Here is a 23,897-nt window from a genome sequence, read left to right as displayed (position 1 = left end):
TTCTTTGATGTTGGACACATTTGTCTTCAGGAAGTTTTCTTCACACCTCCTATCATACTCATCTGACATGTCCATAGCTACACTCATTTACTTGCAGCAGACAAACAATGACAGAGTCGTCTGCAAATTTTATTAAGTGTCTGGAGTGGTGAGAGCTCTTGAGGGTGTTTGCTTACAGGACAAAGAGTAACGGAGACAATATGCATCCTTGGGGGAACCAGTAAAACAATACCTGTTGTTGGATAATACATTGTTGACTTTCACACTCTAAGTCTGTTCAGAAATCAGTAACCCCTCTGATGATGTTAAGATCAAAACCAAAGTTTGATAATAGCTTTGCTGCCTGTACTTGAGGTCAAATGCAATTGCATACAGAGGAGGAAGTATAGCACAACAAAAATAACACACTTCTAAATCTACCACAGCACAGAAAAAAACTAGAAAAATCACTTATAAAACCACAGGAGTACACAAACATAACACAAACTAGAATGCCACATAGACAATAATCTGTAGCAGAATATCTGCTTATGTTGTATTTTCTTTGTGGATGTTTTTGGATGTTGTATTGGCCTTGGCAACTTTGTGATTTAACAGTCATGATAATAAAGCATTTTTGAATCTCTATGTGAGTGGAACCTGTTGAATATTAGTTCAGATGGCTAGCTGTGTCAGCAGGTGTAGGCTGCAAAGGATCAAGTAATAGTTTAATTCCATGCTGAAAAGAGAAGAAAGAAAACACAACATTTTGGCTGTGGAGCCTTCTTCAAGGGTTACAGTTGAAGAAGGCTCCATGGCCGAAACTTTGTTTTCTTTCTTCTCTTTTCAGCATGGAATTAAACTATTACTTGTTAAATATTAGTTACACTTGGGTTTCGCAATATAATATAACCAAGAGGTATTGTTATTTTTTTAATACTTTTACAGCAGTCAAACTGGCATACTCTGATATCTGAGAGAGAGTTTAATATAAAAATTTTCTCTTGAACTGTCATGAACCAGTTTAATTTGTTTTTACCTCTCTACAAATCAGCCTTCAAAAGCTTAACTCATGTAGCTGTAATGTACATGAACACCATTAAAAAGTTTTCCTTTCTCTATGTGGCACGTGGAGTGCTGAGAACGCATGCTCCAAGCTGCTTGCTCCTGTAAGGAATTAACAACTTAAAGATTAAGTTAAATTATAAATAGGCCTCACCCTGTACATAGGGAGTTATGGGACATGTTTCGTTTAGAAGGGATTTAAAAGTAAAAAGTAAAGCCTGAAATAAACAAACTGTGCCATGTAAGACCAAGGTAAGGAATGTTTGTTACTATTTGTTTTGTCTGGTTATTTAAACCATTCCGTCTATTTCACACTTAACCAATTTTGAATTAGAAAGACTACAAACTGTGCAAACTTCCAAGTCTGTAAGGGTGTATGATGTAGATCATTCACAAGAGCACACGGCTGCTTGTTATAATTGTAAGAACTGTAGTTCACTACTGTTCTTTTGACTCTTGAGCTTGCATCATACAGCCGTTGGAGTGCATTTCAAACCTAAGAGATATCAAACTCATTTAACCTGTCAGACATATGTTAAATGGGTTGTGACTTTTGGCAAAGTTTTTTGCTACATAATTTGTTTCATGAATACCATTTATCTCTATAACAACTTTCCTGTCCCCAGAACATATGTTTTAAGCTGCTTGATCCCATTGGGTGCAACCTTTCCATTGTATTCATAATGTGTTGTTTGCATTAGGAGTGTGTTAAATAAGCAGAAAAGAGGCCTGTTTTTTCTGTTGCTTCTGATCTTATACAGTGGTCAGAATCTCTCATCCAAAAGCTTATGAGTGGAAAAAAATTTAGTACAGATGCACAATCCATTAAAAACCATTTAAAGAGCATAAGGGTTTTCATCACATGGACTTGTTCGACTGTTGAGGATTTCTGTTTTGGTTGAGGATCAATTAAAGGACAACAACCTGAAACACTATCTTCGATCTTTCCAGAGCTGTAAGTAGTCATTCCAAGTTTATTAACTTGTCTCTTTTTTTCTATGTACTTTTCAATAGCCACTGATGTTATTTACAACAGTTTTTTTTTTTCAAAATTGCATCTTTTTGGACAAATTTTAAAGAATTGGCACAATAGGCGGAGGAGTGGCTCTGTGGCTCAGGATCTGCACCGATGGCTGGAAGGTTGCTGGTTCACATCCCATGGTTGACAGAGGAATCCTACTCTGTTGAGCCCCTGAGTAAGGCCTTTAATCCCAGCTGCTCCAGGGGTGCTGTACAATGGCAGACCCTGTGCTCTGACTCCCAGCTTTTCTCCCTGTCTGTGTGTCTCATGGAGAGCAAGCTGAGGTATGCAGAATATGAAGTCCTAATGCAAGAAAATGTATATGGTCAATACAGTAATCAGATTTATTCCATGCTGAAAAGAGAAGAAAGAAAACACAATGTTTTGACCATGGAGCCTTCTTCAGTTATGATTTGATTTTTTACAATCATACCCACAAAAACTTTGCAATTTTTAAAAATCTTGCAAACACAACCCAGATATGTTGACTTCTTTAAAAACATTTTTTTAAAAGAAACACATACTTCTTTTCTAGTTTTTTTTTATGTGGTGGCTGCCAGGAATCCTCAGTGAAAAGGTATGCAGATCCTGTGCAGACGCAGGAGCAAGTAGTTATTGAGACAAGAGAACAATCCGAAACGTCAGGCAAGATCATAGTCGATCGGCGAAAGGTAGATCAAAATCCAGGAAGTACAGAGAGAAGCAAACAATCCGAAACAGAAGGCAAGGCCCAAGGTCGAGAGGCAAAAGGGAGATCAGTAACCAGTAAGCGAGATTTAGAGTAAACGCGAGGTAGAGCTCTCAAAGAGAAGACTCAATACCGAGGGTTTGGATGGTTAAAATTGTGCTGCTTGCCGCACAGTAGAGTGTGTGCTGATGGATTAACACGTGCGGCGGTGCTTGTTATAATTAACCCGCTGCTGGTAGTGGTTAGTTCTTTTGTGAGTTATTCTCCGCTAGCTGGTGGTTGTGACAGTGACAGAATGCTGTTTTGTGATTGATGCTATATCAAAATATAGGGCCCGTAAAATTAAACACAGAACTAAAACCATTTAATGGACTTGTACATCTGTTGCGCTCCTACACTATTAACATCCATTGGGCATTGAATTTCAATTATGTTTCCAGTCCATTCAGATATGTTCTCTATTTTTCAGATTGCTGGCAATGTCACATGTTAAAGGAGGACAGAGGAGTAGAAGGCCAGACCTGTGGTCAAGGGCTGGTGGAGTAGGGAATGTGATCAACGAATTTCTGAAGTTTTCTAAACTCGAAAAAAAAATTAGGTGGAATGACAGTATGTGGTCAACACTGTCAAACAGACTCCTTGGAGAGGAATGCCCCAGCAACAAGAAATGGTTATCAGTGATTTGGCATGAAGATAGAAAACAACTAAGAACCAAAGTGCTTAGGGCGCAGAAGGAGGTGAGTATTGGTAGGGATTCCAAACCAGATGACAGTACACAATCTATAGTCAATATTTCAAGTCAAAGTGAGGGACATAGTTTGGAAGGCAACACAGAGCTCAGAAGTTCATCAGGAGATACAGAAGATGCATGGGCAGCACACGGCAGCACAGACAGTGGTGACATGTTAGAGGGAGAAAAAATCTGTGTAGAATCAGAAAAAAAGCCTGAAGAGCACAGTGAATATTCCCAGGGGGCAAGCTCATCTGGGACATCACCTCAGGATAAAAGGGGATTAAGAAAGATTATGTCTGTGCCTAAAACTTTCCAAGTATGTTTAAAGGCTGAACAATGGAGAAAAATAGCACCTCTAAAAGGTACATCTAAACTAAGACGACCATGGACCCAGATCTTATATAACGAGTTCAGGAAGATAAATCCTTGTTGCCCAATAGCCTTCAAATACCAATACATCAGGAAAGAGAACAGCAGAAAAAAAAAAAAACTTTCTGATGATAAAAGCAGTCTGTACCTTCAGGTCCTGCAATGTAAAATACATTATGACAACAAGACACAAACCAATGGGCAATGATGACATCACAATTGATGTTGTACGAGCAGGGCAAATACAGCACAGTAAAAGGGAAACAAAATTTCGACAAGCACGTCAGCCTTATCGTCGAAAGATTGCCCGTGCCCTCACAAAAGGAATCAGCAATGTGTACTACAGGAACCTGAGCAGAACACCGCTTGCTGAAATTGCAGCAGGCAATTTATCTAAACCACTAACACAGAATGTCCTGAAAGTCATTTCATCAGAGTTCAGGAACAGTAAACGCATTCACTATGATCCAGTGTTTGAATTACATATGGCACAAAAATATATGAAAGCATGCGACTTCGACATTGTCCATTTCCCAGGATATATACAGATTTTGCAGTTAGACACATTTGCTGCCTATCTTTACACAGAACAGAGTATGCGAATTCTTATTGCCCATCTAAAGATGAAGGAGAAAGTCAGCCTTTACCTGGATGCAACAGGAGGGGTAGTCAGAAAAATTCCATCGGAGAACAAAATAATTTTGTACTACAGTCTTACGTTACCTGGAGGTGGAAAAAGAAAGCCTCCATTACCGGTGTCTGAAATGTTGACAACTGACCACACCATTGTCAGTATAGAACGTTGGCTACGGAAATTCATGTTTGACATCTCAACATGTACTACCAAGAGAGTGCAGCATGTAGAAACTGACTACAGCTGGGCCCTGATTCACAGTGTTCTTTTTGCCTTCAATGGGGACACCATCCATGCATACTTAAATCGTGCAATGAAAGTCTGCCAAGGCAAACTTAAGTACACAGAACTTCAGATGTTCACTGTTCTGCACCTTTGCTCTGCCCATGTCATAAAGGCTGTCTCTCAAGCAATTAGTAAAAAAACAACAGACAAAGGACTGCGAGACTTTGCAACATTTTCCTTTGCCATCCTGCAAAACAGCACAACTTTGAGTGTCGCCAGAAATGTTTTCAAACACATGTGTATTGTACTCTCAAGCAGGAGGTTCACAAATGAAGTCCAATCTAGTGTCTGCCTCCTTAACGCTTACATTTCTCAAACAACCACACCAGACCAGATGGAAAAGGAAGCAGAAGTCAAAGACACAGATGAGGTACTGTACCCAAAAATGAGAGGCAGCCTGGGCCGCTCTCCTTTCGCTGTGAAGTTCAAAGGTATTTATGAAGACAGCATATCAGCTCAAGGACATGATGACTATGGGACACAACACAATGTGAACCCCTATTTCTGTGAAGACATAATAAGATTTCTGTTGCAAAGATACATGGCACTATTTCCACTGTGGAGTGGAATTTTGTTGGGTGACCTGGCAAGATATGCTTCAGACAGCAAAAAAGACATATCAATGTCAGAGGTAGCACAAACAAGAGCCACTAATTGTCATGTTGAGACCTGGTTTGGCATTGTCAAGCATTCAATACTTCAGCACAGGAGGAAACTGAGGCCAGCAGAGTTTATTACGATAATGAGACAATCCCTCCAAGGCCGGTACAGAGAACATATAATCCAAAATGCTCTCCCCAAAAAGGTTTTGACAGCTCCATTGATCACCACTAAGACACGTCATGAACATGCACAGGAACAATGGGCAAAGAGAGCACCAGGTGTAGGCAAAGAAACAAAAAATAAATTCTACAGCGCACCACAGAAAATTCCAATCCCCAAAAAAATGAGAACACAGGAAAAAAAAGTTAGCAATAGAAATATTGAAACAAATGAAAAATCGCCAGATGACAGCAACGGCCTGCAAGTACAGCAGGGGAAAGCAGGAACCACAGAATATAAAGAATGGCAGCACAAAGAAGAAAGGAAAGTGTCACCCAAGCAAGCTGCCGTGGGCATGGCTGAAGTGATCACACCACACTGTGATGCACGCCCCATCTCAAAACTTATAAAAGAGAAAACAGATTTCAAAAAGAAGGTAGGATTTGTATTTCAAATATTTCTCTGTGTGGACATTCACTTCTTTTTCAGAGCTTATGAATGTCATCTTCTACTACTGTAGGTGTTCTTTGTCGTTTCTCTCTAACTTGTTATACTTGTTGACATACTTGTGTTATACTTGTGGTGTGTAATCTCAATTTTCATTATGTTAGGTCCAGTGATCTCTTGTGTATGCTTTTGGCTTGGTAAATCTTTTTTAGGTACACGCCCTTTGGAACATCAATCCGAGTGAATTAGTGGTTGCAGTTTTGCCATCCATGCACAGTGCAGACACATATATTCTCAGACACTCGGAGTTTGTGTCTCTGAAACCAGATGAGTGGCTCATAGGCGAGGTAAGATGAAAGTGTTTGATTGCATGCATTTGTTAAGGTTTCTGAGCTTTTGTGTAATCAAATGTGTGTGAGTGCGTGAAATCACATCTTCTTCAATTGTGTTTGCTTTTTCCATAAGACCATTGAGTGTTACTTTCAAGTAGCGAAAGAATCCATGGACTTGGGGAAGAAGGTTTTCCTAATGAACCACTACACAACTGGTGTAATCATGAGTGGGAATAGAGAGCGCATGGCTAGACAACGTTTGTCCAAGGTAAGGACATCAAACACAAATGTTGATGGATTACATTAGTGAGGGGGCAAACATGGTTTTTCACTAACTGATGATTGTTTTATCAATAGAGAAACAAGGAGAGCTACAAGCAATCAAAACAGGTCACAACTGTGCCCATGGTGCTGCCTAAAGAAACTACCTTTATAGTCAGAAATGAAAATTCAAAGGTAGCACACCATCCCTGTGAGGCAGCCTGTTGTACTAATCTTGTCATTCTTTTCATTACAGGTCAACTTTGAAAACTATGAAGCCATTATTAGCTTTTTTAACACTGGTGTCCACTGGAAATTGTTGGTAAGTGTGGTGCAGGTAATCCAAAACAGCGTAGGTTTATAATTACACCTGGAACCATTACAGTTCAAGTGATTATCCTTGTTGCATCTAAAAAAATTACAAAGTCACAATGTATGTGTTCCTCTCCTGTTAAAAAAGGTGGACATTGATAGTGAGTGTCCAAGGCAATGGTGACAGTGCACTTTTCCTAAATTATTATTGTGAATACTGCTGTGTAATGAACAGACAACCAAACAAGTCAAAGTGTCATGTAGGAAAAAAAGTGCTGTTAGGTCATTTCCTGACTGTCTTTGCCGAGGTTTGCAAAATATTAAATGTTAAATAATATATAAATATAAATATTATATATATAAAATATTCAAATATTAAAAACCTTTGTTTAAACAACATAAAACTCCTGAAACTGCCTGTGTGTCTGGCCCCACATTAAATGCAACTTCATGTCTGATGATGGGCCCTTTGTTTCTTGCAGTATCTGTATGCTCCATCCCAGAAAGTCTTTGTGGTCGACCCTATGGGGAGTGATGAGATGGGAGACTCCACTGCAGCGGCAAAAAGGTTCAGGTAAGAAATCAAGCATTAGTTTCGTGGTGAAATTCTGCAGGGGCACACATACATTTCAGGTTCAAGTTCAGCATGACAAATATTTCCTCATTTATCAATAACCTATTGTTTTGATTCACAGGGACTTTTTTAAGATGCGAAGGAATGTCCTAGGAAAAGAAGACTGGTTGAATATCAACTGGCACCCAAGCGTGATTGGTCACACCAGGCAAGCAGATGCCTCAAGCTGTGGGGTCTTTGTGATGCAGGTCAGCATAACCTTTCCATGCCGAAATTTTGGACTTAAAACTATTGTATGAGAGATTTTTAGGGAAATAATTGAAACAAACTTTTGTCTGTTAGATGGGTGCAGACATCATTAACAATTTCCCGGATATTCCAACATATATCGAAATAAACAGCAGTGCCAAAGAAATGAGAAAGTTGCGGGAAGACCTGTCAATCAGAATTCTTGAGGCTTCAGGTATTGTACCATTTGATCCTCATTGCCTACGTTTCTTGGTGTATATTATTTTCCTGAAGCATGTTCTCTCTCTGTAACAAGTCTGGATGAAAAAGATTCTCAATTTATTTATATGCAGAACTCATTTGGGTATTCTTTTTGTACTATATAACACAGTGATGAAAAGTTAATTAAATCACATTTCACACAGTTAAAATTCAATGACACTTTGGCCTTCGTCGTGGTTGACACAACCATTGTCTGGGAAAAGTGTGGGTCTAAATTGCCCATAGTGAAGCAAAGCAAACTGAAACATGATAGCTGTGTTATCATGTGCCCCCTTAAAATCATAGCAACACACGCTGACGCAAAAAAGGGTAACAGGTGTTGACAGGAGTATTCTGAGACATGACAATGTGCGGTTTAAGAAGCAGTAGAACACCTAATCAGGAAAGTGCATACGAAAAGGTCTCTATCAAACTGTTTTCAATTATGCAACAATGATCTGTAGATAACATTGGAAAAATCAGTCTATTTGGCATGTTTATTATAGCTCCTCTCCAGGACATGTGCCTGATGTGTGGAGAAACACCAGTGCGGCAGACAAACTGGGTAAGTGAACATCATCTCTATCTGTATGTGTAATGTAAGCACATAATAACAAAACATGCCAGTGAAAGGTGATAGCTGAACTGATATAAGGTTTACTGTCCGTGTAGATTCAGTGTGACAGTTGTGAAAACTGGTTCCATGAATTGTGCATCTCAAAAGAAGAGTATGAAAGCGCAAAGAATGAAATAACATGGATATGTACATTTTGCCAACCCCAGTTTGGTGAGTATGCTCTGCATGCAAACTATCACTATGAAAGGGTTTTTTAAGCAGGACATGTAGTTTTAGATTCAGCAGAAACATACAGTAGGATGACATATTTCAGTGGACGTTATAATTGTTTGTTATTGTTAAGAAGTTTGGATTGCAGGCTTGTCTTCTGGCATTAATGGTTCTATAAATTAGAGATAACTTTTCAAAAAACACACCAAAGAAGGCACACATAAAAGATTACTGATAATCTGTGCAATTTATTACATGACACAGGCATCTCAAAGATAGAATTACTGTGTCAGATTAATGATTAGACATGGATGCATCAAATCACTTACTAGGTTTCTTTCCAATAGTATAGAAACAAAGACACAACCATGAACACCTAAAAGAGCTTGTCATTTTGCACAGAAACAATATAACGTCTTGCTGTAAAAACACAAAGTAAGAAAAAAGGAGTTTGATTAAGAGAGATCTGGCAAATTGTGCAAATACCTAGATCTTGATTTGTGACCCATTTATACTCCTTGGATCCTTTGCAGTTCGTAACCCTTCTTACGGTTTTATATTTCAGGCACTGTTGATGAGTGAGCATCCACCCCCTACTCCCGAGCATTACATAAAAGACATGCTGGAAACTCAAGAAGACTGTCAACGTGTTCTCAGCAGAATTCACCTCCAAAAGACACGTAAGTACAAGTTTCAATATCCCCCCAAAAATTTTATCTTGGGTAAGAGTAAACTTTCGTACACTTTGCCAAACAGTAATGAAAAACACTAGAACACAAAATCACTAGAAACCATTTGTTATCTATTGCCAGAAACCAAACAAAGTCTGTATGAAAACAGTAAAAAAGTTAATCATGACACAACACAGTCCCTTTTAAATATGATCACTACACACTGTTAACATCACTGTAGTAGTGCAAAGAAATGTAAAACGACAGTATGTCACCATGACATGATTTATGTGAAAGATTTCCAGATAAAATTGTATCCATCCTAGTAAGATAGATTAATCAAGAAATTCCACTCCGTTGTGAGAAAGATCAAAGAAAAATGGCTTCTATCAAATAGAAGTGTATCTAGGGTGATTCCTTTTTATTAGGTTTCCAAAACAGTACTCTATCTACCTTCAGACAGGGCACAGTGCTAAAAGGATTCTAACCGGAACAATAAAACACAATTGCATCATCGAAGTCCGAACCCCACTGGCTTTCAATATCGTACCATGTACATCTCCAGGAGTGGAGACTCATGAAAAAGAACAGCCTAGACACCAAAGTGATACTTTTCTTACAGTAAGGTTAAGGTAGTTGTAGGATACTGTCTAGATCAATGAACAGATTATGTTAACAATAGCAAGCACGTAGCAGAGCATTTAGGCACACAGCCCTTAAATTGTGGAAATATATGTCAGACCTTTTTAAGGATGCCCCATACCTACAAGCATATTTAACAATGCTGTAGTCTTCTACATCGTCTCTGTAGTCTTCTTTATCCCAAGTGATCTAATTCTTTAGGAGGTGCAGAAACATAGATATCAAGTGGGTAAGTAGACAACCACGTTGCAATTGTTTTTTCTGTGTCTAACCCTTTTTTTTTCTCCACACCATGCCTGCCACTGTTCTCTCTTCGGTGCCTTTGGTTGATATTGAGCTCCGTCCCCCATGACAAGGGATCCTCCTGGATTTCTGAAGCAAGGAACCCAGCCTACAAAACTCAAGATCCTGTACTGCTCAACCCAGTGGATGGGACACACTCAACATTAACATCTAGTCTCACATAATATATGAAATAGAATTCACCGTGTCAATCTGCATGGTTGTGCATGTGAACTGTTTCTAGTAACTACTTGTCATACACAACCAGGACCTGGAGGGGAGGTCAACCATCAGGCCTTGGACCCCCAGAGATTTTTTTTCTCCTTTGGAGTTTTTTGTTTTTCTCTCCTTCGTGCCTGATGGTTACACAGTCACATCATCAAGACTGCATACCACACCTTCATTGTGATTACAGATATAGCTTATTTAAAATGTGAAATTAGGAAAAAACTAAATGAAACATGGGAAATAAAAAGAATGTAAAATCTAAAATTTTCAGATGTTGTGATGAAGCTTTTGACTCATGAATAGCACCCCCCTATCCCAGTGTATTACCTGTAGTGTTATCTTCAGAAACTCATTACAAAATAAAGACAGGGGCCACAGCCACAGTAAGGTTGTATGAGGTTTGGGGGCCTGTCTGGTGTGTAAAACACTTGGTTTCAGCAGAGTGGGTGCTGTATTTGAAATGCTATTGAGCCATGAAGACGACCCACCTGTCCCAGTGTATTACCTGTAGTGTTATCTTCAGAAACTCATTACAAAATAAAGACAGGGGCCACAGCCACAGTAAGGTTGTATGAGGTTTGGGGGCCTGTCTGGTGTGTAAAACACTTGGTTTCAGCAGAGTGGGTGCTGTATTTGAAATGCTATTGAGCCATGAAGACGACCCACCTGTCCCAGTGTATTACCTGTAGTGTTATCTTCAGAAACTCATTACAAAATAAAGACAGGGGCCACAGCCACAGTAAGGTTGTATGAGGTTTGGGGGACTGTCTGGTGTGTAAAACACTTGGTTTCAGCAGAGTGGGTGCTGTATTTGAAATGCTATTGAGCCATGAAGACGACCCACCCGTCCCAGTGTATTACCTGTAGTGTAATCTTCAGAAAATCATAAAAAATTAAAGAAAGGGGCCACAGCTACAGTAAGGTTGTATGAGGTTTGGGGGCCTGTCTGGTGTGTAAAACACTTGGTTTCAGCAGAGTGGGTGCTGTATTTGAAATGCTATTGAGCCATGAAGACGACCCACCCGTCCCAGTGTATTACCTGTAGTGTAATCTTCAGAAAATCATAAAAAATTAAAGAAAGGGGCCACAGCTACAGTAAGGTTGTATGAGGTTTGGGGGCCTGTCTGGTGTGTAAAACACTTGGTTTCAGCAGAGTGGGTGCTGTATTTGAAATGCTATTGAGCCATGAAGACGACCCACCCGTCCCAGTGTATTACCTGTAGTGTAATCTTCAGAAAATCATAAAAAATTAAAGAAAGGGGCCACAGCTACAGTAAGGTTGTATGAGGTTTGGGGGCCTGTCTGGTGTGTAAAACACTTGGTTTCAGCAGAGTGGGTGCTGTATTTGAAATGCTATTGAGCCATGAAGACGACCCACCTGTCCCAGTGTATTACCTGTAGTGTTATCTTCAGAAACTCATTACAAAATAAAGACAGGGGCCACAGCCACAGTAAGGTTGTATGAGGTTCGGGGGCCTGTCTGGTGTGTAAAACACTTGGTTTCAGCAGTGTGGGTGCTGTATTTGAAATGCTATTGAGCCATGAAGACAACCCACCCATCCCACCTGTAGTGTTATCTTCAGAAAATCATAAAAAAATAAAGGTTCCATAACCCAAAACAAAGCTGGGAATAGTCAGATGACCTGCTTAGTGTGCAAAACACTTACCTGCAGCATTGTGGGTGCTGTGGTTTAAATGCTATTGGTTTGTGAACAGAATACCCCTATCCCAGTGCATTGTGCCACATTAAATAAAAGCAAGAGAAAAAGAGATTCAGAACACAAAGCTGTGTCAGTGTTCTGTGTAAAAAGTCGGTATGAACATCATGGGAGCTGTTTTTAATAAGCTGCTGAGTAAAGAATATTTTTATCTTCCTGCTGTCAGTAGTATTGTGAATATAGTTGACCCTTACCTGAATGAAAACAGGACGTAAAGGAAGGGTTTCAGAAATCAAACAAAGCTTTATTCCCGTGCTTACAGTCTGGGTAATTGGAGACCGCGCTGTTCTGCTTCCTATGGTCATATACCGGTTTTTCGCACGAAGCCGTATTGAACAGTATTTCTCGCTTTGTGAACGTGTGCACACAGCGGTCCCCCGGGTTCCAGTTCGTGCGTAATTACGCATCGATGAAAAACCGGAGGTTTAAAAAAAGATAATTAGCTCACCGATAGTTTGATGTAAAGGCTGTGGAAATATCCACAAGTCGTGGTCTTTAAAATGCTTTTGGTTTGAAGGCGTTCTGTGCTTCCATTGCGGAGATATGGACAAAAGCATATTCGTGCTTGGTCAAAAAAATGTCATAAAAACGAAAAAGTAAAGGCTGAGAAATCATCCACAATGTATTTTATACACAAAGCAAGTGTTTTTGTAACTCTAAGAGATTTCGTGAAAGCGCTACAGGCGTGCCAAAATCGTTTTCGAACTTCAAGCTAACTTTACCCCGGTCGACGAAACTCCGTTTTAAATCTTTTTAAGCACACTAAACTGCTGACTTTCAGTTCATAAACCACCAAGCGGAAATAAAGCTTTCTTGCCAGCTGAAAGCATCTTCTAACACTCTCCCGAGACCAAGCAGGCTACACTCGTACACTCCCTCGTACACTTGGAAATATTCTAGATTTGTATGGGCTTTTTAATGAGTTAAAAATCCCCGAAAGGTTTCAGTTGGACCAAACTCACAGAATTGTGCCCGAGCGTATTCACACGCGTCATCTCGCATTTCTGAGGTATTAAAATTCAGCATCTAAATGCGAAAGTCTGGCGTCGGTATAAACTAGGAGTTAATAAATATTCCATCCTAATAGGACTTTGACCTTTTTAAAAATATTCAAGAACAACGGGGTGTATGGAATGTGGAAGATGGCGGGGAAAGGCTCCTTTCCCCCACCCGCTTGGTCAAACCGGGGATCCACAGCGCTGGACTGGTGACCTCCCCAGACCTGGTTTTCACTCCCTAAGGGACCCTAAGAAGTCGCTTCGCGGCGATATTTGAGATAGTTTCTAGATACACATGTGAGATTTTGTTTCCCCTTCCAGCAGTCGAGGCCGAAGTGTTGTCTCTTTTCTTTTTTTTTTCAGCGCGGAATAAACCTTTACCCGTCCCCTCTCCTTATGACGTCCATGTAGCCGAGCGCTCGACTGGACCCCAAAACCACCAGACGTGTGTTTTTGGGCCACCAGGCTCCAGATCCCCGGAAACACTCGGTTGCTGCTGAGAACAGGTTGAAATCCGTGAAGTCGCCCCCCGTCCTACACACGGTGAAACCCACCGCGCTCGTCGGCTCTGCGTGTGTGCGGGTTCGTGCCGTTGCAAGTTGCTCCCGAGCAGTTTCAGGTCGCTTTCCTTTTTTTCAGGAGACGCATGGCTCTGTGGCGTAGCCTCCTGCAAAAGACACAAACTCAACTGATTTTTTTTTTGTCTTCTGAGCGGGTGGAACCAGCGTTGTAGTGTTTCATTGTTTATCTGAGTTGTTACCGTCTGCCCAGTCACGATTTTTGTTTTTGCCTTGGGGGGGAATCCAAGCTGTTAATCTGTCTTTCCATTTCTATTCTCTACCCAGTTTATATTCACTTATGGCAGGAGGGGGCAATGCCAATTTTCTTGCTGAAACATCTCTTATCTCCCCCTTACAGACCAGCGCGGTCTTTGCAGCGACCGTTCAGTGTCGCTTCAGCTGCAGAATGGGAGAGTCGACTCTCATCCGGGATCCTCCTGGCAGGATGGCGCTCCCGACAATCCCTGCTGCCTTTTTACTGGTGCTCTGGACCACGGGTGGGTGACGCTCCGGGCTTTCGATTCAAGTTCCCTTCAGATTCCAGCTGGAGTTCAGTTTCCTCCATTGTCGCGACACGATCCCGGAGGCGCCGGAACAGTTCTTACATTTAGCCGGCAGGTGTATCACCCTGCACCTCCCAGCTGGCAGCCCCCCCCACACTGAAACTCAGATAGTGTGAGCCTGGCCAGTACCTGGAGGGGAGACTCTTGGGAAAGCTGAGGTTGCTGCTGGGAGAGGTGTTAGTGGGGCCAGCAGGGGGTGCTCACCCTGTGGTCTGTGTGGGTCCTGATTCCCTGGTATAATGACTGGGACACTGGACTGTAAAAAAGTGCTGTCCTTTGGATGAGATGTAAAACCGAGGTCTGACTCTCTGTGGCCATTAACAATCCCAGGGCATTTCTCGGAAAGAGTAGGGGTGTAACCCCGGCGTCCTGGCCAAATTCCCCCCCTGGTCTTTACCCATCATGGCCTCTTAAAAACCCCCCCTCTCTGAACTGGCTTCACCACTCTGCTCTCCTCCCCACTGAGAGCTGGTTTGTGGGGAGAGGACTGGTGCACTATGCCTGCCATTGCATCATCCAGGTGGGAGCTGGATGGGTGAGTGTCCAGTGTTTTGTTGATATGTTATTAAACCACTTAGGGCAGCTTAGTACATGGTTATCAAAGCAACACATCCTGTTGAATCCAGTGTACTTTCCATGTTTATTCCATTTGCTTTTAAAATAGTACAGTTTGTTTTTTAATGCGAAGCAGTTTCTTATTCTTTATTCTTTATAAATACGTGGCTCGAAGGCTGGTTTGATGTTTTTAAACATTCTCGAACTGCTTATTCAAAATGAGAATGAGAGACTCCCTTGTCTCTTTATTTGAACTATTTGAAACTTTATTTCAGTTTTCTTAAAAAAAAAGACAACTCACAGCTACCAAGTTTGGACCTGCCAATTAATGCTATTTTAAAAGTGCAGTTGTGGTTCCATCGGCAGCTCTTGTGGTTACACTGTGAATAAGGAGACAATTATTTTGACTGGTCACAATAAAAGCCCAGAAATACCGGTATTCAAATGAGATGGCTAATTGATAATATCCTCACTGGAAGACACTGAAATTACACCATCCGTTAGTGTAACTCACCGTAAACGCGGGGGGTTTCAGTGTGCGTGTGTAACTTCTTGGAGCTGACAGCAGGTGGGGGGGAGGAGGGGGGTAGCATGTCTCCCCTTGGTGATCCCCAGGCCTGTCTGAAACCACGTCTGTTGTTTCCCAGAGTCCTGTGCTGGCCCTGTCACTGTGAGATTTTTGGACTCGGCTACACTGCCCTGCATCTCCAAGGATCCAGCCCCTGTGGACCAGCCTGCTGTAAAATGGGTGTTGTCTACAGGAAGACCTGTGCTGTATGTCGAAGGTGGAAGACCTCATTCTGGACCCGGGTTCGAGCACAGAGCCCAGATGTCCGGAGACAAGGCCAGACTGGGAAATTACTCCCTGACCATCGCTGCTGTGACGTTCTCCGACACGGGCCTGTATGAGTGCTATCGGGAAGCCGAGCGAGACCACCTGCAGTTCCTGGAGGACACTTATCTCACTGTCACAGGTAACAGCTCACGAGTCTCGGTTTTAACAGCGTCCAGCTGAGCCCACTGTGGGAGGTGTCTGATAATGTTCACATCTGGAGAATCTTGTCCCCAGTTCTTACACTGTCCATCTTTATTAGACTCCAAGGCTGTTTTCAATGTTCTTTTCAAAGTCTGCAAACTAAAATAATCCAAACCCAGCTGACATTCTGATGTTCATCTCTCTGCTTTCAGCTCATGAAGAAAATGTCACCCATCAGTCTGGAGCCTCTCTGTCTCTCCCTCTCCATACTACTGGTCCAGTGGAGGTGCTGTTTGATCCTGCAGGATCTACCCAGTCTTCCAGAGTCTTACTGAGCAGCGCAGGGCCCCTTGACCCCGGGTATGAACACAGAGTGTCAGTGCAGAACAGCTCTCTGACACTGCGCTCCCTCACTCCAGCTGATCAGGGGAGCTACACAGTGAGGGACCTTCAGGGAAACACCATCAGCACTGTGACAGTCACTGTGGGAGGTGAGCAGATCTACAGTAGGGTCACTAGAGGGCTCTATATTCTTGATAGAGTGTGTTCTTATATCATCCTTTATCCTGATTGTCTTTCAGCTCACAGAGTCACTGTCACCCTGCAGCCTGGAGCCTCTCTGTCTGTCCCTCTGCTCACTGGAGAGCCAGTGGAGGTGCTGTTTGATCCTGCAGGAGGTGGAAACTGGACCTCAGTGTGCTCTGTCCAGAACAGCACAGCCAGCTGTGTCCCCCAGTACAGAGACAGAGTGTCGGTGGAGAATCAGGAGTTGAGACTGCAGGACCTGAGGGCGTCTGATGAGGGGATCTATACAGTTTTGCTCTCACACATCCAGAAGGCCGTCAGCACTGTCTCTCTCACTGTGGAGGGTAAGACTAGACTGAGGTGCAGGAGAACTCCTCAAATCTTGTACTTGTATTCTCGAGTGTAAAGAGTTTCTCCAGTTCTTGATCCTGTGGAGAGAGATCAGAGGTCTGCTGGTCAGTATCTCTATCGGAAGAGACTCCTCATGTCTTCTTGAAGGTGTGACGAGCTGTGTTTTGTCTCCTCTGTGTTTCCTACATCAGACCCTCTTCGTCACAGGTCTGTCGGAGTGATCACTGGTGTCACTGGTGTTGGTGTTGCTGGAGTCATCCTGGCAATCCTGGGAGTATGGGTCGGGATGAGGAGATCAAGGACGACGATCAGGAATGACGGGACCTATGAACTGACAAGGAGAGATGATGCCCCGAATGACAGCAGCTCAGCGATCAGTCCTCCAGCAGATCAACCAGAAACTGGTAGTCAGAATGGAGTCTGTCCTCAGGTCCCTGGTGTCCAGGTGACTGAGGAGACAGGAGAGGGACACTCTGATCCTGTTGTCTCCAATGGACACAGACTGCAGGGGTGATGAGGAGAGTCAGGGCAGTATATTGGGGGTGTAGCAGCAATGCTTGTTAATAAGACAGAATTAAGTGTTGCTGTGCTTTCCCAACTGAGGCCTCATCTCTCCCTTCATCTCTGTGGTGCAGCCACAGAGAAACTATTCATGCAGGCTGATTTAAAGATGTTTTCTTTCATAAGGGACCGCTCCCAAAGGGAGATGCACTTAGCTAAGCCTGGCTATCATGATCAATGGTCATCCATTGGCGCCTATCTGTCTAGGGAGTGCCAGATATACATCTGGACTGCATTCCTAGGTGTCAGGAGTAAGTGACTCATAACTCACCTTGATCAACCAATCAGGGACTGGTAGGGCCGAGTAATCCACGTGGGACTCTGATGCCCATGGAACTTTCAGCCAATGAACGAGCTGAAGTTCCTCCAGGTAAAAACAGGCAACACAGAGGGCCTGGGAGACTTCTGTGGACTTTCTGAAAGGGAATTCAAAGGAGAATTCCAGGGTAGGACGGCCTTAGGAGCAGAAGGCTCCCAAGGGCAGGACATTCTCTCAGTGTGCCTCCTGACCATCCTGAGACTCAGCCCGGACAACCATGGAACGGCCAGTGTGTCTGAGTGCCAGAACTTTCCTTTGTTCTAAGAGTCTAGAGCGGAGGTTGCCAGAGAGTAACCAGAGGATCCACCCGAGGTTAGCATCAGCAGCAAGCCTCGTGAACAGGTCAGAACTGTGGACAGCTGAATCACTATTCAGAACTCTTCATCAGGAACGAACCGGTCCTCTTCCTGACTTGCTGGAACCCACAGAGAGCCTGTGAGATTCAGATTCAGATTCAGATTCAACAAGATTCAGTAAGATTCTGGAGAGGATTCTGTGGACTGTTCTAAAGGGAATTCAAAGGAGAATTCCAGGGCAGGACGGCCCAGGAGCAGAAGGCTCCCAAGGGCAGGACATTCTCGCAGCGCGCCTCCTGACCATCCTGAGACTCAGCCCAGACAACCACGGAACGGCCAGTGTGTCCGAGTGCCAGAACTTTCCTTTGTTCTAAGAGTCTAGAGTGGAGGTTGCCAGAGAGTAACCAGCAGCAGGCCTCCTGAACAGGTCGGAACTGTGGACAGCTGAATCACTATTCAGAACTAGCTCTTCATCAGGAACAAACTGGTCCTCAGTTCTGTCATCTTTTCTCCTGTGCACAAACTTTGCTAGTTAAAGCCAACAATGAGCATCAGCAGCGCACCGTCGCAAGCCGCAAAGTACAGCCTGGCACGGAGCCAGAGAGCGCGGATTGGACAGCAACAAGCCTGCAACTGTTTCTTTGTGCCCGCAGGAGATCTGAATCCCCAGAGATTGGATGAGTATTCAACTTCAATGCATTACAGCTCGAGAATTCAATTGTTATCCAAACCAGTTGATATCAATTTAATTCCTAAGAGTTATGTACTTGTTTGAGTATCTAATGTAGAAGTTGTAACCAAGTTCATTTATGAAACGGTCTTAATGAATGATATACTGAACGTATGTCCTCTTGATATATGTAACTTGTTATATTTGTAACTGATTGAATATATACCTTTTGTAATCTGATAACCCTCTCGATAAGATCTGTTAGGTTTATATGCATATTCTATGTATTAATAAATGTATCCTCGTGTATTAGTACCTGTGTGTGTGCGTTGTTTGAGTTATGTCGCATGGTTGGATTCTAAAGCCATCAAAAGAATCAACTTTGTGATTTACTGCTACAATTAATAATTGTCTCAGTAAATGCCCAAACCCTACAGAACTGGTGCCTTCAGAGAGCCACTAACATTACATATTTGGCGTCCCACGGCTACGGTTTTCCTACAGTGGCTAAGGGTGTTTATGGGAGTTGTAGTTTGTAAGATGTTTAGTTCCTAATAAATTGATATAATCGCCCAGTGAAAGCTCTGTTTACCTTCATATGAAAGCCCAAAACACTAAACTGAACCCAAGATTTTACATCTGTTTGGTGGCAGCGGCAAGTTTTTTTCTTCACGGACAGAAACTTGGGCTACTTGTCAGTCTTGTCTTCTGTCCTGGGCTATGGGCTATTTAATTATTTACTTTTTTCGATAGCCTGAAATTTCATTCAGATCTGTCCATGTAATGTCATACATTTTATTGCCCTTGTGCGTGTTTAACCCTTGTCGAATGGGTTGTAAATGTCTCTTCCCTGAGTACTGGCCAACACTGAAAAAAGGCTACAGGAGCTCTGTAAATGAAGATTTGTGTGTGTGCTACCCAACACACTTAGTTGCAGCAGTGTGGGTGTTTAAATGCTATTGGCTCATGAACAGCATCCCCCTATCCCAGTGCATTGCCTGTCTAATAGTGCCACATTCAATAAAACCAATAGAGAAAGAGATTCACAACGCAAAGCAGTGTCAATCTTCTGTGTAAAATATCGGTTTGTAAAACTCCGCTCTGAATCTGGACTGTAATTAACACTGTAAACATCCCGTTTGTATAAAAACAGGTGAGTGTAAATCTGCTTTGTTATTGTCGAGCTGTGTAAGAAGACAAGAAACATATATTTCCGGACCTTTAATTCAGTATGATGTGTTTAGTACTGCAGAGATCAATGACAATGTATGTATAGAAAAAAGGTGAGTGTGAATCTGGTACAGATGCAGCCATTCAAAATGAGCGGTAAAAACCCACGGTACAGTAACCAACCCGCAGGGCACCGCGGTAAGTGATTGGCTGGCCAAAATGACCGACAGGGGCACTCGTGGTGCATTGGTTGGTAGTGAAAAGATTTAATCATTTAATGTCTTTGGACTGTGCACATTTCAATCCGCTTAGTTTTGAATATTTATATGGAATTTTACCACTAAAGGGAAATTTTAGTAGCTGAGCATAAAAAGAAGAGGAGCATAACGCATCTGAAGGTCATAAACGATATTAATTTTGGAACATAAACATACAGTATATAGCTGGTCTTGGTACTTTAAAGAAAAAAATACACACCAGTATTCCATTTCTCCCTAAACATTTTAAGCTTCGAAGTCTTTAACTAACGTGATACCAGAGTCAACAAGCATACTTTTAGAATTTGATTAAAAGGGAATATAATATGAAATCGCGTATCTAAAGAATTGAATAACGGTATGATTATAGTCGTGTGCTGCGACAGGGCTGTGTAGGGCTGTTTCGCCTGCCTGTTCATGCGAGTTCCCCTGTAGCCTACTGGTCTAGGTGCGTGACTACCAATGCACAGGTTGTGTGTTCAAATCCAGCCTGTGCTGGACTTTTCTTTTAACAAACATTTCTTCGAAAAAATAGAATAGCGATATTATGGACAATCAATTGACTTTTATATTTCAAAATATCGCAACATGATCGATTCTAAGTCATTTTTGATAACAATGAATAGTCACCTTCTTCCCTTCTGACAACGGTTCCTGCTTCTATTGTGTGTGTGTGTGCAACAGAGTAAATTTTTATAGAGAAATGGAGGCTGGACAGTATGCGTTACAATATAAATATTTATATTGATTTAAATCGTGTTCTGATTTAAATCGCAAACGCGTGTTTAATTATATGTGTTTTTTAATCATAATCAGGCTAATGCATTTCTACATTTTCTGTATGAACCAGCTTAGAGGTTCATACAGAAAGACAGCTTGTGTTTAAATTGAGTGTAAGGTAATTTATGCTTCTAAAGTCATGGTCAGCATTTATTATTGTACTGTGCTGTAAACTTTTTCTGTGCCTAGTCACATTATTTTATAGAGTTTTTATTGCGTTATTAAATCCGGTGGCGCTGTGTGTTAGTTTCCTGACTCCCATTATTTAAACTGCGACACTGATCATTCATCTCTAAATAAACTTTATTTTATATAGCGTTTTAGGCGAATAGGTAATTAGATTGCTCATAAACCTAATCGCTTTTTCTACATAAACACAGCGTGATTGCTCTCTGAAAATGCTTTTCCTTTATTTTTAAAGTAGGCTCAGATTTCAACTATAGATCGTATTATTATAAACTTTCTTGGAAAAATGTATTTTATGTAAACCATGTTTGCTATTAATTCATTTAGGGCTAAAATACGTCCATTGTCTTCCAATCGAGTCGAGTTGACATTGGAAGCCTGCCACACCCGGACTGTTAAACCAACGCATTAGCACGTCGCCAGTATTGGCTTTAGTATTCCCCCCCTCTCCCCTCAATTCAATTCAAGGTGTTTTATTTGCATGACAGATGGGTACAAGCAGTGTTGGGTATGTATATTGTAACGCTTACGGCCGACAGGCACTGTGTAAGAGCCGGCGCACCAGAGCAGCGCACCGTGGGAGCGTCTGCATTTATAACTTAGTTTTTAAAATTAGTCAAGCAATATGAAGCATCTCCTTTTACTTTTAAGTCCTTTAAATACATTGAGCACAGCTTTCTCACCACTTAAGATTGCTTTTGATTCCATCCTTACACAAAGCAGAAGGGAAATCTTAGTGCCTGAGCATAAAAAGAATAGGAGCATACTGCAACGCGTGTGAAGTCCATAAATGATATTAATTTTGGAACTTAAACATACAGTATATGGCTGGTCTTGGTACTTTAAAGAAAACATACACACCAGTATTCCATTTCTCCCTAAACATTTTAAGCATCGAAGTCTTTAACTAACGTGATACCGGAGTCAACAAGCATACTTTTAGAATTTGATTAAAAGGGACTATAATATGGAATCGCGTATCTCAAGAAATTAATAACGATAAAATTATATTCATGTTGCAAAAGAACTGCAACGGACATAAAAACTCCCTTGCTTTTAACAGAGCGTTCCATAATTTCTAACTACGAAAATGATTTAAACTGCGACACTTATCATTCAACCAGAGCTCGAAATATCACAAGGATCCTCTAGAGCACAGCAAAGACTGTATTAAAAGAATCGCATATCTCAAGAAATTAATAAGATATAATTACATTTGTGTAATTCGTAATTAATGCAAATTCAGCACTGTGTGGATGGAACTATACACAGTGTTATAGTGCTGTTTCTGGTGCGATCTTTTGCAGCTGACATTTCACTGTTTTAAACGAACAAGAAATTAGATTGCTCATAAATCAGTTATTCTATATAAACACAGCGTAATTGCCCTCCGAAAATCCTCTTTTTCTTGTTCGTTTTAGAGACCTTGATCGAAACTGATTTTAGATGTCAGAAAGGATTTATTTTCTCTGCATTTCCTACATTGCTTTGTCGAGATTTTAACCTTATATCTAACTTTATATCTAGGCTCAGATTTCAACTATAAATCGTACAGTAATTAATAGCAGTAAATACTGATGTTTTGCGCCCTCTTACCACAAAAATATGTTTTGTAGTTGGGATTAACTTTATTTCGTACGCGTAGCTACTCCGATTCGGACACCGAACAGTTAAAGATGGCGGCAAATCAGACACCCAGAGAGGGGGGGGCGTCTTCTCGCCTCCATAACTAAAATGCCAAATAGGAGTGGCTTAAGCGACATACACAGTCTTGTAACTGACAGTTTGAGGTAGCCTATCGTGTAAATTTCGCTTTGTTGCTGATAGGTTAAGCTTTCGAAACTCTGCCCCAAAGTCATGTGACTGATTTTTCGCCCTGTTTTGTTGGTTAAACGCAATGATCACAAGCACCACCATGGTAACTGGGATGTGTAGTTTTTAATTCCGTTTGAATTATAACTGTACGTACTGTCTTCATATTTGGCCAGGGCTTTAAAGAGAAGGCGCGCCAAAAAATTTCGGTGCCATCGTCTCCGCTTTAAAGGTACCCCCGTGCTGGAAGAATTTGACCTCGGAACGTTTGCCCAGCGTAGTTATAGTGGACATAAAAACAAGAGTTCGCTGGCATTATATCCTAGAAGACACAGACAGGCGCCAGACCGGTAAATGCTTGATGAACTAGGGATTGGACAGTTTCCAAGTGCTTGTACAATCGATGGAAATGTTCAAATAAATGTGCAAAAGAAATAAACAAAATAATCATTTATTTCTTTATCATATTGGCTCACTAATGTCCTCTCTTTGCTAGTTAGTGGCTATGTTTCTGCGTTGGGTAGCAACGGGTGACTGTTCTCAGGCGGAAGATGTAAACAGCTTAATTTTCGTGTTAAATAATTTTTAAAAATTAAAATTCATTCTATACAGCAATCACATATTTGGGGACCGTTTCATAAAACTTTCATGCTTAAAATGTTTAGGGAGAAATGGAAGACTGGTGTGTATTTTTTCCTTAAACTATCAAGACCAGCCATACACAGTACAGTTTATGTACATACAGTAATGTTTATGTTCCAAAATTAATATCGTTTATGACCTTCATATGCGTTATGCTCCTCTTCTTTTTATGCTCAGCTACTAAAATTTCCCTTTAGTGGTAAAATTCCACATAAATATTCAAAACTAAGCGGATTGAAACGTGCACAGTAAAGACATTAAATGATTAAATCTTTTCACTACCAACCAATGCACCACGAGTGCCCCTGTCAGTCATTTTGGCCAGCCAGTCACTTACCGCGGTGCCCTACGGTGCCCTGCGGGTTGGTTACTGTACCGCGGGTTTTCAACGCTCATT

General features: G+C 41.6%; 1 protein-coding gene and 1 long non-coding RNA gene across 3 annotated transcripts; both read left to right on the top strand.

The window, feature by feature from the left end:
• The first annotated feature begins 7,817 nt into the window (after positions 1–7,817).
• On the top strand, positions 7,818–8,694 carry LOC138243097 (uncharacterized). Its single transcript, XR_011191952.1, has 3 exons — positions 7,818–7,925; positions 8,458–8,516; positions 8,624–8,694. It is a non-coding gene; the product is annotated as an uncharacterized lncRNA (long non-coding RNA).
• Positions 8,695–14,268: 5,574 nt separating this feature from the next.
• On the top strand, positions 14,269–17,505 carry LOC138243048 (uncharacterized). 2 transcript variants are annotated; one of them, XM_069198537.1, is made up of 5 exons: positions 14,269–14,334; positions 15,603–15,929; positions 16,144–16,422; positions 16,513–16,800; positions 16,999–17,505. In XM_069198537.1, exons 1-5 carry the CDS (start codon positions 14,283–14,285, stop codon positions 17,319–17,321), a joined length of 1,269 nt encoding a protein of 422 aa, XP_069054638.1. In that variant the 5' UTR covers positions 14,269–14,282; the 3' UTR covers positions 17,322–17,505. The 2 variants fall into 2 exon arrangements, with proteins under 2 accessions (XP_069054638.1, XP_069054639.1); XM_069198538.1 differs by having other exon boundaries at positions 17,015–17,102.
• Positions 17,506–23,897: the final 6,392 nt, after the last annotated feature.

Source organism: Lepisosteus oculatus, chromosome 14 (genome assembly GCF_040954835.1).
Source record: "Lepisosteus oculatus isolate fLepOcu1 chromosome 14, fLepOcu1.hap2, whole genome shotgun sequence".
Taxonomy (NCBI): Eukaryota; Metazoa; Chordata; class Actinopteri; order Semionotiformes; family Lepisosteidae; genus Lepisosteus; species Lepisosteus oculatus.
The sequence above is the reverse complement of the archived record's forward strand: the minus strand, read 5'-3'. Positions and strand labels throughout refer to the sequence as shown.

Coding starts and splice junctions, on each gene's coding strand:
- LOC138243048 (XM_069198537.1), top strand. CDS start 14,283: ATGGCGCTCCCGACAATCCCTGCTGCCTTTTTACTGGTGCTCTGGACC. Junction 14,335..15,602: donor ACTGGTGCTCTGGACCACGG/GTGGGTGACGCT, acceptor GTTGTTTCCCAG/AGTCCTGTGCTGGCCCTGTC. Junction 16,423..16,512: donor TGTGACAGTCACTGTGGGAG/GTGAGCAGATCT, acceptor ATTGTCTTTCAG/CTCACAGAGTCACTGTCACC.